Source organism: Pristiophorus japonicus, chromosome 2, assembly GCF_044704955.1.
Source record: "Pristiophorus japonicus isolate sPriJap1 chromosome 2, sPriJap1.hap1, whole genome shotgun sequence".
Lineage (NCBI taxonomy): Eukaryota > Metazoa > Chordata > Chondrichthyes > Pristiophoridae > Pristiophorus > Pristiophorus japonicus.
Genome location: NC_091978.1, coordinates 24,088,295 through 24,104,334, shown reverse-complemented (window position 1 = coordinate 24,104,334; position 16,040 = coordinate 24,088,295). Strand labels below are relative to the sequence as shown.

At 46.1% G+C, this 16,040-nt stretch overlaps 1 protein-coding gene across 2 annotated transcripts in view; it reads right to left on the bottom strand.

Moving 5' to 3' along the window:
- Positions 1-16,040, bottom strand: part of LOC139229685 (histone-lysine N-methyltransferase Smyd1-like) — a 71,706-nt gene that overhangs the window by 20,133 nt on the left and 35,533 nt on the right. The window contains exon 5 of one of the 2 annotated variants that reach the window (XM_070861207.1): positions 15,207-15,245. The exons of the other annotated variant lie outside the window; for it this stretch is intronic. Coding sequence (XP_070717308.1) covers positions 15,207-15,245 — 39 coding nt within the window. The remainder of the gene's footprint in view (positions 1-15,206; positions 15,246-16,040) is intronic. 2 annotated transcript variants of the gene reach the window in all.

The following is a 16,040-nucleotide window of genomic DNA, read 5'->3' as shown; positions in this document are numbered from 1 at the left end:
AGGATGTTCCGAAGCTCTTTACAGCCAATGAAGTACTTTTAAAGTTTAATCACTTTTGTAATGTAGGAAACGCAGCAGCCAATTTGCACACAACAAGCTCCCACAAACAGCAATGAAATGATCATGCAGTTTAGGTGTTGATTGAGTGAAGAATGTTGGCCAGGCCACCAGGAGAACTCTCCTGCAAATAGAATCTTTTACATCTCCTTGTTCCTCCTAGAGCAGAGAAGGTTGAGAGGAGATTTGATAGAGGTGTTCAAAATCATGAGGCGTCTAGGCAGAGTAGGTAGAGATAAACTGTTCCCATTGGCGGAAGGGTCGAGAACCAGAGGACACAGATTTCAGGTGATTGGCAGAAGAACCAAAGGCGACATGAGGAAATTTCAGTGGTTAGGATCTGGAATGCACTGTCTGAAAGGGTGGTGGAGGCAGATTCAATCACGGCTTTCTAAAGGGAATTGGATAAGTAGCTGACGGAAAAAAAAATTGCAGGACAATGGGGAAAGGGCTGGTGGGGTGGGACTAGCTGAAATGTTCTTGCAGAGAGGCGGCACAGGGGGACTTGATGGGCCGAATGGCCTCCTTCTGTGCTGTAACCATTCTATGATTCTATGTTCTCTCGATACTGCACTGGAGTGTGCTTAGATTTTTGTGCTCAAGTCTCTAGAGTGGGACTCGCAACCTTCTGACTCCGAGGCGAGAGTGCTATCCATTGAGCCACGGCTGACACCGGGTTGAATCTACAATATTTGGGCCCGGAATCTGTGATCAGTGGCAAATCGAAGGAGCTAGCTCTGAAGAATGCTGTCCGCAAAGTTCTCGCGATCTCTGTGGCACGGTAAGTCAGATCAGTGTCGAGTAGTGGGGAATCCCTAGTGCGAGCTGTCAACAAGCTGTCTAAGCAGCCAATCACATTTCAGGATTCTCGCAGACGGTGAACCAGGAGGTGAAGAAGCTGCTTTTATTCAGATTTTTAAAAAAAATGTTAGAGAGCAAAACAAAGATTGGAGGTCTCACAATGGGGAAAAGGTAAACCTGCAATAAATATGAACACATGTTTAAAAAAAATATATAAAAATATTTTTTGTAAAGTTTCTTAAAAATTTTCATCATTATGGAGAAATTTGACACTCGGTAAAATTAAAATCAGTTTTTAATGGCTGTAACATATCTTTAGCAGTCTAGAGTTTTTTGAGGATGTAACTAGTAGAGTGGACAGGGGAGAACCAGTGGATGTGGTGTATTTGGACTTTCAAAAGCCTTTTGACAAGGTCCCACACAAGAGATTAGTGTGCAGAATTAAAGCACATGGTATTGGGGGTAATATATTGACGTGGATAGAGAACTGGTTGGCAGACAGGAAGCAAAGAGTAGGAATAAACAGGTCCTTTTCAGAATGGCAGGCAGTGACTAGTGGGGTACCGCAGGGTTCAGTGCTGGGACCCCAGCTGTTTACAATGTACATTAATGAAGAAATTGAAGGTCATATGTCCAAGTTTGCAGATGACACTAAGCTGGTTGGCAGTGTGAGCTGTGAAGAGGATGCTATTGAGGGAGTGCAGAGAAGGTTCACCAGACTGATTCCCGGGATGGCAGGACTGACCTATGAAGAAAGATTGGATCGACTCGGCTTATATTCACTGGAATTTAGAAGAATGAGAGGGGATCTCATAGAAATGTCGAAAATTCTGACGGGATTGGACAGGTTAGATGCAGGAAGAATGTTCTCGATTTTGGGGAAGTCCAGAACCAGGGGTCACAGTCTAAGGATAAGGGGTAAGCCATTTAGGACCGAGATGAGGAGAAACTTCTTCACTCAGAGAATTGTGAATCTGTGGAATTCTCTACCACAGAAAGTTGTTGAGGCCAGTTCGTTCGATATAGTCAAAAGGGAATTAGATGTTGCCCTTGCAGCTAAAGGGATCAAGGGGTATGGGGAGAAAGCAGTAATGGGGTACTGAAGTTGCATGATCAGCCATGATCATATTGAATGGTGGTGCAGGCTCGAAGGACCGAATGGCCTACTCCTGCACCTATTTTCTATGTTTCTATGCATTGTTAAAACCCCAGTTACACCTAATCCAACAAGGTCTAATATTTAATGGGATATTTAACAGCAATATTTCTGCAGGAAAGCCGAAGTTTTCATTTCACGGATTTCACTGATTGCCAGCTCTGTGGCGGGGGCGGGGCAGGGAGGTAGGGGGAATCACAGCACAGGCAGTGTCGGAGCAGTGAATGACAGACCGCAACTTCAGGATTTCCGCGTTAGGATTTGCGGTCAGTTTCAAAGGGGTAATAACAACGAGCACAAATTCCCGGGCCTTAATCTCGTGACCTGAATTTGTTTTTGGTGAAACCACCCCTGGAGTACTGTGCACAGTTTTGGTCTCCTTATCTAAGGAAGGCCATACTTGCCTTAGAGGGTGTTGCAATGAAGAGTCACTGGATTGATCCCTGGGATGAGAGGGCTGTCCTATGAGGAGAGATTGCGTAGAATGGGCCTATACTCTCTGGAGTGTAGCAGAATGAGAGATGAGCTGATTGAAACACAAGATTCTGAAGGGGATTGACAGGGTAGATGTTGGGAGGTTGTTTCCCCTGGCTGGAGAGTCTGGAACTAGCGGGCATAGTTTCAAGATAAGGGGTCGGCCTATTAAGACCGAGATGAGGAGGAATTTTCTTTCAGAGCGTAATAAATCTTTGGAATTCTCGACTCCAAAGGAACTGTGGATGTTGAGTATTGAGTATATTCAAGGCTGAGATAGATAGATTTTTGGATTCTAGTGGAATCAAGGGATATGGAGATCGGGCGGGAAAGTGGAGTTGAGGTTGAAGATCAGCCGTGATCTTATTGAATGGCGGAGCAGGCTCGAGGGGCCGCATGGCCTACTCCTGTTCCTACTTCTTATACAATGCCATGGGATCTTTTCCACCTCTCTCAATATTGCATTGTCGTGTCTGCTTAGATTTTGTGTGCACGTCTCTGGAGTGGGACCTGAGCCCACAGCCTTCTGACTCAGAGGCGAGAGTGCTACTCACCGAGCTACGGCTGACACTAGGTTGAATCTGCAATGTTTGGCCCGTGACTTGAGTTTGTTTTGCTTCAATGTTTCTTAATTAAATGTTTTGTTGAAAGCACTTAGGAAAAAAAAAAATCTCTGGTATTATGTAATGCAGTGAGTTAGTACTTTTACGTGTCGGACTGGGTGGGGCAGTGCAGGGAAGTGGAGTTGAGGTCGAAGATCAGCGATGATCTTATTGAATGGCGGAGAAGGCTCGAGGGGCCGAATGGCCTACTCCTGCTCCTATTTCTTCTGTTTTTATATTTTGAAACTAGCCTAAACTGATAGGATCTCATTCTCTGATGGTTGCAAGCATCCCTTGTGAAACTAATTTTGCCCGTCTCAAACCAGTTCCTTCAAGGCACAAGTGCAGAGCACAAAACAGCATACACAAACTGGCACCTAACTGGGTGAAGCTTATTCCATGAGCAATGTTCCCTTTAAGCTGTGACCCACGCAGTTATCGGGAGCTCCCACGCAGGCCAATTGCCGGCTTTGCAATAGGAAAAACCGCACTAGAGCGGGAATTTGAATGGACCCGCAGCCCCTTAAAGGGGCCACGCACCCCAAAAAAATTAAAGGGAGCAATGTTGGTGAGGGGAATAAAATCAGTTAAACTAAGTTAACTATTGCCTGAAGGGGTGGTGGAAGGAGAGTCAATAGGAACTTTCAAAAGGGAATTGGATAAGCACTTGAAGAGGAAAATTGCAAGGCTCTGGGGAAAGAGCAGGATAGTGAAACTAAAGTGGTCTTTCAAGGAGCTGGCACAGGTACATTGGGCTGAACAGCCTCCTTCTGTGCAGTATGTTTCTATGATTCCAGTTCAGTCCTCTTCTTAGATTCAGTTTAAGGCGCATTAATGGGACTGAGCAGTCAAAGGTTTATTCAACAACAACAATGTATTTATATTGTGCCTTTAAAATAGTAAAATGACTCAAGGTGCTTCTTTACTTGATTGGGTGTATTTCATACAGCTAGTATAAACCTCACAATGGGTAGCTGCATCATTTCTCAGATGCTATACTGGAGAAGCAGAAGTTTCCTCCAACTAAATAGTGGGAAGACTGAAGCCATTGTCTTCGGTCCCCGCTCCAAACTCTGTTCCCCAGCCACCGGCTCCATCCCTCTCCCTGGTGACTCTCCGAGGCTTAACCAGACTGTTTGCAACCTTGGTGTTATATTTTGACCCTGAGATGAGCTTCTGACCATATATCCGTGCCATCACTAAGACCGCCTATTTCCACCTCCGTAATATCGTCCGTCTCCACCCCCGCCTCAGCTCATCTGCTGCTGAATCATTCACCCATGTTACCTCTAGACTTGACTATTCAAATGCACTCCTGGCCAGCCCCCCCATCTTCCACCCTCCATAAATTTGAGGTCAGCCAAAACTCGGCTGCCCGTGTCCTAATTCGCACCTAGTCCCGCTCACCCATCACCCCTGTGCTCACTGACTCCCGGTTAAGCAACACCTCGATTTAAAAATTTCTCATCCTTGTTTTCAAATCCCTCTGTGGCCTTGACCCTCCCTATCTCTATAATCTCCTCCAGCCCCACAACCCCTCGATGTCTGCGCTCCTTTTTAATTCTGCGCATTCAGCTGCCAAGGCCTAAACGCTGACATTTTTCCTTAAACCTCTCCACCTCGCTACCCCTCTTTCCACCTTTCAGACTCTCCTTAAAACCTACCTCTTTGACCAAGCTTTTATTTATTTGCCCTAGTATCACTGTAGCTTAGCGGGTAGCACTCTTGCCTCTGACTCAGAAGGTTGTGGGTTCAAATCCCACTCCAGGAACTTGAGCACAAAAAATCTAGGCTGAGCGAGTGCTGTTAGAGGTTTCATCTTTCAGATGAGATGTTCAACCATAGTGTCTGCTCTCTCAGGTGGATGTAAAAGATTCCATGGCACTATTTTGAAGAAGAGCAGGGGAGTTATCCCTGGTGTCCTGGGCAATATTTATCCCTCAATCAACATCACAAAAACAGATTATCTGGTCATTATCACATTGCTGTTTGTGGGAACTTGCTGTGTGTAAGTTGGCTGCCGCGTTCCCCACATTACAACAGTACTTCATTGGCTGTGAAGTACTTTGAGACGTCCAGTGGTCATGAAAGGGGCTATATAAATGCAAGTCTTTCTTTTGTGGCCCAGTGCCAAATTTTGTTTGATAATGCTCCTGTGAAGCACCATGGGACTACGTTAAAGGCGCTATATAAATACAAGTTGTTATCTGACCGGCCTCATCTTGGAGGACACATTTAAAAGAAGTCATCAAAAACTACAAAAACAACAAAAGGGAGAAAAGTGATCATTGAACGCAGTGTTCAGATTTTCACAGTAATAGTGCATTTTCCTGGACCGTTGCCAATTTGAAAGCTAGAGATTTCAATTCTGACGTCACATATGGTGCTCAGCTTTTCCATCCTTTTACCTTCTAAAAGTAAAGAAAAACAGTGTATTCATTAAATAAATGCAAATGGTGGTTTTAAAAAAAAGTTATTGTGTTATTTGAATGTGCAGGCTAGAAACGATAAAGATCATTTCTGTGGTTGTATTGCTTCCCTCTACATACGGACAAGCAGAGGTCAACACAGCTGAGGAGAGAAGTGAATAAAGATTTCCGCTGGGAGGAACGTTTGCGATCAGCGTTGAGCTGATCTCCGTAAAATGGGAGGTCAGCTCAGGACCTGAAATGGGACATCATTTCGATTGTCCAACCCTTTCAGCCAATCGGCTGCTCTGAACTGATCTCTGGTGATCTGTGCTTAAAGTTCCTTCTCAAATACCTGAGATAGGACCCCAAGTTTAATAGCTCCTCTGAAGGCAGCCACTTCTCCCAAACAATGTGTTACCTCCATACAGTGGAGTGCCAGTCTAGATTATGTGCACAAGTTCCACTGATAGTAGTGCTATTAAGAGAACTTGCATTTATAGTGGACCTTTCATGTACCATGCCATGAACCAAAGCATATATGATGCTGCCTGCATGCTGACACAAACAACCATAGCTATAGCACCGAAATCATGGCTGCAGTCCAGAGCAGCCCATTATCCTGTTCAGTTAGGAGGTGTGTCAGTAGTGAAAGATGGGTGAAAGGTGAGACAATGTGGTTTTATTCTTGCAACCGGGATGCAACGATTCTTTTATTTTTCCACGAAGGAATAGAAATTTCTACAGACAGGTCAGTTAGCATCGAAAAAAGAGTAAGTCCGGTTAATGTTTGGGGCATTAATAATTTGGTCCCACACAAAACGCTAACCCCGTTGTTCTCTCGCTTGGGGGCAGGGAAAGTTTAAAACAAAGCATATAGTAAAAACAAACAAAGAATAGCAGGGCAGTCAGCATCTGAATGAGAAAGGTAGTACTAAAAAGCTCTTTAAATACTAGTAAAACAGTATTCTATCTTGTATGATAATGTGTTACCACAGACGGTTACAGCAAAGATGTAGCCTTGAAAAAAATGTAACATCCCCACCGACTCTTGGGAATTCCTGGTCCAAGACAGCTCAAAGTGGAGGAGAAGCATTCGAGAAGGCCACTGAGAGGAGAGACTAGAACTAGAGGGCATAATCTTACAATAAGGGGCTGCCCATTTAAAACTGGGATGAGGAGGAATTTTTTCTGAGGGTTGTAAATCTGTAGAATTCTCTGCCCCAGAGAGCTGTGAAAGCTGGGTCATTGAATAAATTTAAGACAGTGATAGACAGTTTCTTAAACGATAAGGGGCTATGGGGAGCGGGCAGGGAAGTGGACCTGAGTCCAAGATCGGATCAGCCATGATCGTATTAAATGGTGGAGCAGGCTCGAGGGGCCGTATGGCCTACTTCTGCTCCTATTTCTTATGTTCTTATGTAAGGCACCGAACACTTTGAGTCTCTTCGCCGGGAGCACATGGAAGCCAAGTACAAACAGCGGAAGGAGCGCACGGCAACCCAAGCACCCCACCCACCCATCCCTCCAACATCTACCGCACCTGGGACAGAGACTGTAGGTCCTGTATTGGTCTCATCAGTCACCTTAGAACTCATTTTAGTTTGGAAGCAAGTCATCCTCGATTCTTGGGAACGGCCGGAGAAGAGAAGACAGCAAAGAGGTCATTGGGCCCATTGTGTCTGTGCTAACTCTTTGCTGGAGCAATCCAAAAGCAATCCCACTGCCCCTCTCACCCCATAGCCCTGTATCTCCCTCTGCTTCAAATACCTCTCCACTTCTACCTTCAAATCAAATGGTCTCTGGCTCAACCATTCCCTGTTTCAAAACATGCAACAATCACTGAATCAAAGGAAATAGTCCTACCCTATTCACTTAAACAAAACCCTCCACCATTTTTAACACTTCTATTACATTTCCTCTTGGCCTTCTCTGCTCTGGTGGACATAGTCCCAGGGGAAGTTTGAACATAACCCACCTGGCAGGAAGCTGATGTGATCAGTCTGGCCAACTCTTTGACACACCTGCCCAACTTTGCATTCTGTTGACTTTAATGCACAGTAAAATCGGAGTGTAAAATCTGGTCCCATTAGTTTCCCTCAGGGAGGGTTTGGTTACAGTGAGGCCAGAGTATCTCAAGTCTCCCGTAATCATAGAACCATAGAATCATACGGCAAAGAAGGAGGCCGTTCAGTCTATCAGGTCTGTGCCGGCTCTTTGATAGAGCTTTCCAATTAGTCCTACTCCCCTGCTCTTAACCCATAGCCCTGCAAATGTATTACATTTAAGTATGTATCCAACCCCCTTTAGAATGTTGCTATTGAATCTGCCTCCACCCCCCTTCAGGCAGTGCGTTCCAGATCACAACTCGCAGTGTAATAAAAATGTTTCCTCATGTCGCCTCTGGTTCTTTTGCCAATCACCTTAAATCTGTGCCCCTCTGGTTACTGACCCTTCTGCCACTGGAAATAGTTTCTTCTTATTTACCCGATCAAAACCATGCAGGATTTTGAAAACCTCTATTAAATCTCCCCATAACCTTCCCTGCTCTGATGAGAACTACCCCAGTTTCTCCAGTCTATCCACGTAACTGAAGTCCCTCATCCCTGGAAAATAAGAACATAAGAACGTAAGAAATAGGAGTCGAGCCTGCTCCGCCATTTAATAAGATCATGGCTGATCCGATCATGGACTCAGCTCCACTTCCCTGCCCGCTCCCCATAACCCCTTATCCCCTTGTCGTTTAGGAAACTGTCTATTTCTGTCTTAAATTTATTCAATGTCCCAGCTTCCTGAGGCAGCGAGTTCCACAGATTATCAACCCTCTGAGAGAAGAAATTTCTCCTCATCTCTGTTTTAAATGGGCGTCCCTTATTCTAAGATCATGCCCTCTAGTTCTAGTCTCCCCCACCATTGGAAACATCCTCTCTGCATCCACCATTTCCAGTAAATCTCCTCTGCTCCCTCTCCAAGGCCTTGACATCCTTCCTAAAGTGTGGTGCCCAGAATTGGACACACTACTCCAGCTGGGGCCTAACTAGTGGTTTATAAAGGTTTAGCATAGCTTCCTTGCTTTTGTACTCTGTGCCTCTATTAATAAAGCCCAGGATACCGTGTGCTTTTTAACAGCCTTCTCAACTTGTCCTGTCACTTTCAAAGACTTACACCCCCATGTCTCCATGTTCCCGCACCCTCTTTAAAAATGGATCATTTAGTTCAAAATGTCTCTCTTCATTCTTCCTACCAAAATCCATTACTTCACACATCTTGGTGTTAAATTTCACCTGCCATGTGTCTGCCCACTTCACCAGTCTGACGATGTCCTCCTGAAGTCTGTTACCATCTTCCTCACTGTTAACTATGTTTCTGAGGTTTCATCTCATCTGCAAACTTTGAAATCATGCTCTGTACATCCAAGTCCAGGTCATTATTATATATCAAAAGGAGCTGTGGTCTTAATATCGACCCCTGAGGAACACCACAGTAAACTTCCCCCCCAGTCTGAAAAACAACCGGTCACCACTACTCTCTGCTTTCTGTTCCTTGGCCAATTTAGTACCTTTAATCTCATGGGTTTTAATTTTATTACCAATAGCCAAAAGTTAGCATCCCTGGCATTATCGAAGTGGCTCTGCGCTCTGCACTACTCTGGGCTGGGTTTCCGGTTGAGGTCATTGCGGGGCAGTGATTATAGCGCCCAAGAAAACTTTGCGTTTCAGTCAGCAAAATTAATCAGCTGGGCCCTGAGCGTAGGGTGGAGCGCTAAGGGAGGTGTTGTACACCTCTCGTAGGGCATGAGGCCGACTGAGTAACTGAAAATCTTGAGCTAAAGAGCTGGCCTCGGAGCAAAAAAAGTTCATGACTAAAAACACCTTAAAATTCTGACGGGACTGGACAGGTTAGATGCAGGATGAATGTTCCTGATGTTGGGGAAATCCAGAACCAGGGGACATAGTCTAAAGATAAGGCGTAAGCCATATAGGACTGAGATGAGGAGAAACCTTTTCACCCAGAGAGTGGTGAACATGTGGAATTCACTGCCACAGAAAGTTGTTGAATCCAGTTCATTGGATATATTCAAGAAGGAGTTAAATGTGGCCCTTACAGCTAAAGGGATCAGGGGGTATGGAGAGAAGGCGGGAGTGGGGTACTGAAGTTGCATGATCAGCCATGATCATACTGAATAGCGGTGCAGGCTCGAAGGGCCGAATGGCCTACACCTGCACCTATTTTCTATATTTCTCTATGTTTCTAAACACCCTACAATAAGTTACCTCGCAAAAATAAAACTGAACAAAACAATCAAACTTGCCTCATTCACCAATTCCATCACTCACTGCCACCAGGACAGCTCTGGTTTTCCAGGTCCCATCACGGCGGTACAGGCTGCTATAGGGTCAGCACACAACAAATTTCAAAGCGCAGTTGAAGACGGTGATGTTGCACACCGGCTCGACGCTCCCGGGCGGTGCTCCCCCTCCACCCCCACAAAACGGCAACTAATTTGCTGGAACGGGGCGCTGGATGCTGGCCGCCCGCCCGGAAAGCATTTCCTCTGCCATTACCGCCTCTCCGGGGCGTGAACCGCGGCGGCAACACAGGGAGAATCCAGCCCCTGGCAGGACTTTAATGTCCTTTCTATAATGGTTGCACTGAAAACTGCGCACAGCACTCCGGACTGTGGCCGAGCTAAGTGTTGTTCAAATTGATCGTTTGCTCGAGCATGCCTGCCTCTCTTTATACACCTGAAAGTGCATGAGCGTATGTGAACTCCTGCCCTTTTATGTAGAGTTCCCAACCCTCCTTTTTTTTTGGCAGGGGTTTCCCGAGATCAGCTAATCCTATCCTGAGCGCAGCCTTTAACAGTTCGGGAGCTCAGAGATGTAATGTTCCCCGGTTTAATGCTCTCCTGATAATCACAGCTTGCCATCCCTGCCTGGCATCATCCAAGTGAATCTGCCCTCTCCAGTCACCAGGACTTTAATATCCTTTCCATAATGCTTGGACTCAAAACTGCGTACAGCACTCCGACTGCGGCCGAGCTAAGTGTTGTGTCAATTTACTATTTACTCTTGTACTCCATGAAAATACATTGTAAAACTCGTAACGCAGCTCAACCCTTGACCTTTTATCTGTCACTTTCCACTCCACCTCTTTGGCCCCAATATTTACTGGGGTGGGTTGTTTCGGAGCAGGGTGAGAGAGGAGATATAGTCGGGAATCTCGGAGGTGTGAGTTTCCCCAAATGTTGAGGTTTTAATTACAGGCCATGTGCAATTTTGTTTTTACCCCAGGTGCATTCGAAGGGTGTGTAGATTATGTTTGGGGGCGGGGTTGTCAGTGATGGGGGGGGGGGGGGGGGGGGGGGGGGTAGGGTAGAGTGTGGTTGGGGAGTCGGTGATCGGGGGGGGGTAGAGTGTGGTTGGGGGGCTCGGTGATTGGGGGTAGAGTGTGGTTGGGGGACTCGGTGATCGGGGGGTAGAGTGTGGTTGGGGAGTCGGTGATCGGGGGGTAGAGTGTGGTTGGGGGGCTCGGTGATTGGGGGTAGAGTGTGGTTGGGGGGCTCGGTGATCGGGGGGTAGAGTGGTTGGGGGAGGTCGGTGATTGGGGGTAGAGTGTGGTTGGGGGGCTCGGTGATCGGGGGGTAGAGTGTGGTTGGGGAGGGGCGGTGATCGGGGGGTAGAGTGTGGTTGGGGAGGGGCGGTGATCGGGGGGTAGAGTGTGGTTGGGGAGGGGCGGTGATCGGGGGGTAGAGTGTGGTTGCAGGGGGAGCGATGATCGGGGGTAAAATGTGGTTAGGGGTGAGGCAGTGATCGGGGGGTAGAGTGTGGTTGGGGAGGGGCGGTGATCGGGGGGTAGAGTGTGGTTGCAGGGGGAGCGATGATCGGGGGTAAAATGTGGTTAGGGGTGAGGCAGTGATCGGGGGGTAGAGTGTGGTTGCAGGGGGAGCAATGATCGGGGATAGAGTGTGGTTGAGGGGGAGGGGCGGTGTTCGGGGGCAGAATGTGGTTGAGGGGGAGGGGCGGTGTTCGGGGGCAGAATGTGGTTGAGGGGCAGTGATCGGGGGAGGGGCATAGAGTCATTGCTGAGTCGGTGATCACTGGCTTTGGGGAAGGTAAAAGATCCTGGGGGAGGTTGCCAGGAAAGATGGTGGGCTAGGGTTGAGATCGGGGAGGTGGTGGGGTTGGACATATTCCAGCAGGGTTAGTGGTGTGCACTTATGGAGCAGCTTGTTGGGCCTGGAGGAAACACCCCTGCTCCTCCTGGCCCACAAGCAGTGCTGTAATAGAAGCATAAACATAGAAAATAAGTGCAGTAGGCCATTCGGCCCGTAGAGCCTGCACCACCATTCAATAAGATCATGGCTGATCATGCAACTTCAGTACCTCACTCCTGCTTTCTCTCCATACCCCCTGATCCCTTTAGCCGTAAGGGCCACATCTAACTCCCTTTTGAATATGTCCAACGAACTGGACTCAACAACTTTCTGTGGTAGAGAATTCCACAGGTTCACCACTCTCTGGGTGAAAAAGTTTCTCCTCATCTCGGTCCTAAATGGCTTACCCCTTATCCTTAGACTGTGACCCCTGGTTCTGGACTTCCCCAACATCGGGAACATTCTTCCTGCATCTAACCCGTCCAATCCCGTCATAGTTTTAAATGCTTCTATGAGATCCCCTCGCATTCTTCTAAATTCCAGTGAATATAAGCCTAGTCGATCCAGTCTTTCTTCATATGTCAGTCCTGTCATCCCGGGAATCAGTCTGGTGAACCTTCGCTGCACTCCCTTAATAGCAAGAATGTCCTTCCTCAGATTAGGAGACCAAAACTGCACACAATACTCAAGGTGTGGTCTCACCAAGGCCCTGTACAACTGTAGTAAGATCTCCCTGCTCCTGTACTCAAATCCTCTTGCTATGAAGGCCAACATGCCATTTGCTTTCTTTACTGCCTGCTGTACCTGTATGCCTACTTTCAATGACTGATGTACCATGACACTCAAGTCTCGTTGCACATCCCCTTTTACTAATCTGTCACCATTCAGATAATAATCTGCCTCCTGTTTTTGTCACCAAAATGGATAACCTCACATTTATCCACATTATACTGCATTTGCCCATTCAGCTAACCTGTCCAAGTCATCCTGCAGCCTCTTAGCATCCTGCTCACAGCTCACACTGCCAACAGCTTAGTGTCATCGGCAAACTTGGAGATATTGCATTCAATTCCTTTGTCTAAATTATTAATATATATTGTAAATAGCTGCGGTCCCAACACTGAACCTTGCAGTACCCCACTAGTCACTGCCTGTCATTCTGAAAAGGACCCGTTTATTCCACTCTCTGCTTCCTGTCTGCCAACCAGTTCTCTATCCACGTCAATACATTACCCCCAATACCATGTGCCTTGATTTTGCACTCTAATCTCTTGTGTGGTTCCTGTCAAAAGCCTTTTGAAAGTCCAAATACACCATATCCACTGGTTTTCCCTTGTCCACTCTACTAGTTACATCCTCACAAAATTCTAGAAGATTTGTCAAGCATGATTTCCCTTTCATAAATCCATGCTGACTTGGACTGATCCTGTCACTGCTTTCCAAATGCGCTGCTATTACATCTTTAATAATTGATTCCAACATTTTCCCCACTACCGATATCAGGCTAACGGGTCTATAATTCCCTGTTTTTTCTCTTCCCTCCTTTTTTAAAAAGTGGTGTTACATTAGCTACCCTCCAATCTGTAGGAACTGATCCAGAGTCCATGGAATGTTCGAAAATGACCACCAATGCATCTACTACTTCTAGGGCCACTTCCTTAAGTAATCTAGAATGCAGACTATCAGGCCCTGGGGATTTATCGGCCTTCAATCCCATCAATTTCCCTAACACCATTTCCTGACTAATAAGGACTTCCCTCAGTTCCTCATTCACGCTAGACCCTCAGTCCCCTAGTATTTTGGAAGGTTATTCGTGTCTTCCTTAGTGAAGACAGAACCAAAGTATTTGTTCAATTGGTTTGCCATTTCTTTGTTCCCCATTATGAATTCACCTGATTCTGACTGCAAGGGACCTACATTAGTCTTCACTAATCTTTTTCACGTATCTATAGAAGCTTTTGCAGTCAGGTTTTATGTTCCCTACAAGCTCACTCTCATACTCTATTTTTCCCCCTCTTAATTAAACTCTTATTGAATTCTAAATTTCTCCCAGTCCTCAGGTTTACTGCTTTTTCTGGCCAATTTATATGCCTCTTCCTTGGATTTAACACTATCCCTAATTTCTCTTGTTAGCCATGGTTGAGCCACCTTGCCCGTTTTATTTTTACGCTAGACAGGGATGTACAATTGTTATAGTTCATCCATGTGATCTTTAAATGTTTGCCATTGCCTATCTACCGTCAACCCTTTAAGTATCATTCGCCAGTCTATTCTAGCCAATTCACGTCTCATACAATCGAAGTTACCTTTCTTTAAATTCATGACCCGAGTCTCTGAATTAACTGTGTCACTCTCCATCTTAATGAAGAATTCTACCATATTTTGATCATTCTTCTCCAAGGGGCTTCGCACAACGAGATTGCTAATTAATTCTCTCTCATTACAAAAGACCCAGTCTAGGATGGCCTGCTCTCTAGTTGGTTCCTTGACATATTGGTCTAGAAAACCATCCCTAATACACTCCAGGAAATCCTCCTCCACCATTTTGCTACCAGTTTGGTTAGCCCTCTCAATATGTAGATTAAAGTCGCCCATGATAACTGCTGTACCTTTATTGCATGCATCCCTAATTTCCTGTTTGATGCCCTCCCCAACCTCACTGCTACTGTTTGGTGGTCTGTACACAATGGCATGAAGCTCATGGAATCAGCCCTTCCCGCTTCCTTCCACCCGCCAGATTTTCGGGAAACCGGGCCAACGTGTGTTTAAAAATTAAAACTGTTAAAATGGAGGCACGCAGCCGCCTTCAAAGGTTTCAACAACCGAGCCGCCTCCCGAGAACGATTGGTCACCTGCCTCTCGTCCCGCATCCGTTGAAACCGGACGTGGACAGATTCAAGGTGGCGAGGGTGCGGGTTTGAAATTTTTAACGGCCGAGAAACTCGTCTCGGGCTATGGTGCTAATCAAGTGATGTTGCATCAGCCACCTATTATACATCCATTGTATTCAATTCCATTCATTGCAATAGATTGAATATCTATAACCGGGGAGGGGCAGCGATCCAATACCGCCTGTTTTGCCTCACTGGCCAAAACGAATATCTCAGCCCACATCTTTACTTCTCAGCCGACCCAAACCCATCCATTTTAGGAGGTTACAAACTATCCCTGTGTTTCAGTCAGTCCTGTCAAAGGTGCTCCTCCAATCTGATGACGGGTCTCACCTCAACAATTAATCTCTTCTTTTGCTTCAGATGCCAGCTGCCCTGGTGTCCATCATCACCATTTGATGTTTTAATTCACCCTTTCGAGAAACGTTGTGTGGGGGCTTTTTTTTCCTCGTTTTTGATCTCGGCTGATTCAGTTTTTATCACCCGTTCAATTGTTTTGTCACTCTTTTTTTTTTTAAGGGTTGTGTTTCACAGTCTTTATTGGAATGGGTTAAGGTCAGAAGAAGTAGAAATCATTACACCTCCCGGACAATGAACACTGTGCAGAGTTAATGGCAAACAGGGAGAGGATTAAAAAAAAAACCTGACGTCACAACCCACCTCATCTGTGTGTGAAACAATGAATTAACCGCTGCACGACTGGAAAACAAAATCACAATCTACATTTCACAACCAAAAGAAAAATAAATCATTCACACACAACAACAACAACAACAACAGCTTGCATTCATATAGCGCCTTTGACGTAATAAATCCAAGTCTTTCTTTTAAAACGTCCCAAGGATTTTTCACAGAAGCCTCGATCAAACGCCGAGTCACTTAAAGAGCCTGGTCTCCAGTCGTCTTGGACCCCCTTGCCACTGGACCAAGATCTTGCTCTGTCAAGCCCATGTGGTGGCTGGTGTGCAACGGGGCCACAAGACATTAAAAAAATTCATGCACAGGCCTCTTCCACCATTTAAACTGAGTTCATCAGTCACCTGAGAACTCATTTTTACTGTGGAAGCAAGTCATCCTCGATCCCAAGGGACTGTCTATGATGATGATGACATAAAGGGATATTATGACAGGTGACTTGTAGGTATAATGGAATGTCTTAAAGGAGGAGAGAGAGGGAGAGAGCAATGTTCTCTCTTATTTTTGGGGGGAGTTGTGCAGCCCCTTTAAGGGACTGTGGGGCCCATTCAAAGTTTTGCATGCGTAGAAACATTACATTGAGAGTGCTGGCCTGGGACTGGCAGAGAGGTGCACTCTTGGTCACGCACCTGATAGGGAACATTGGTAGAGAGGTGGAGAGGTTTAAGGAGTGAATTCCAAAGGTGTAAGGCCTTGGCAGCTGAAGGCACAGCCGCCAATGGTGGAGCGATTAAAATCAGAGATACTCAAGAGGCCAGAATTAGAGGAACGCCGCGATCTCCTGGGCGGGGATTATGG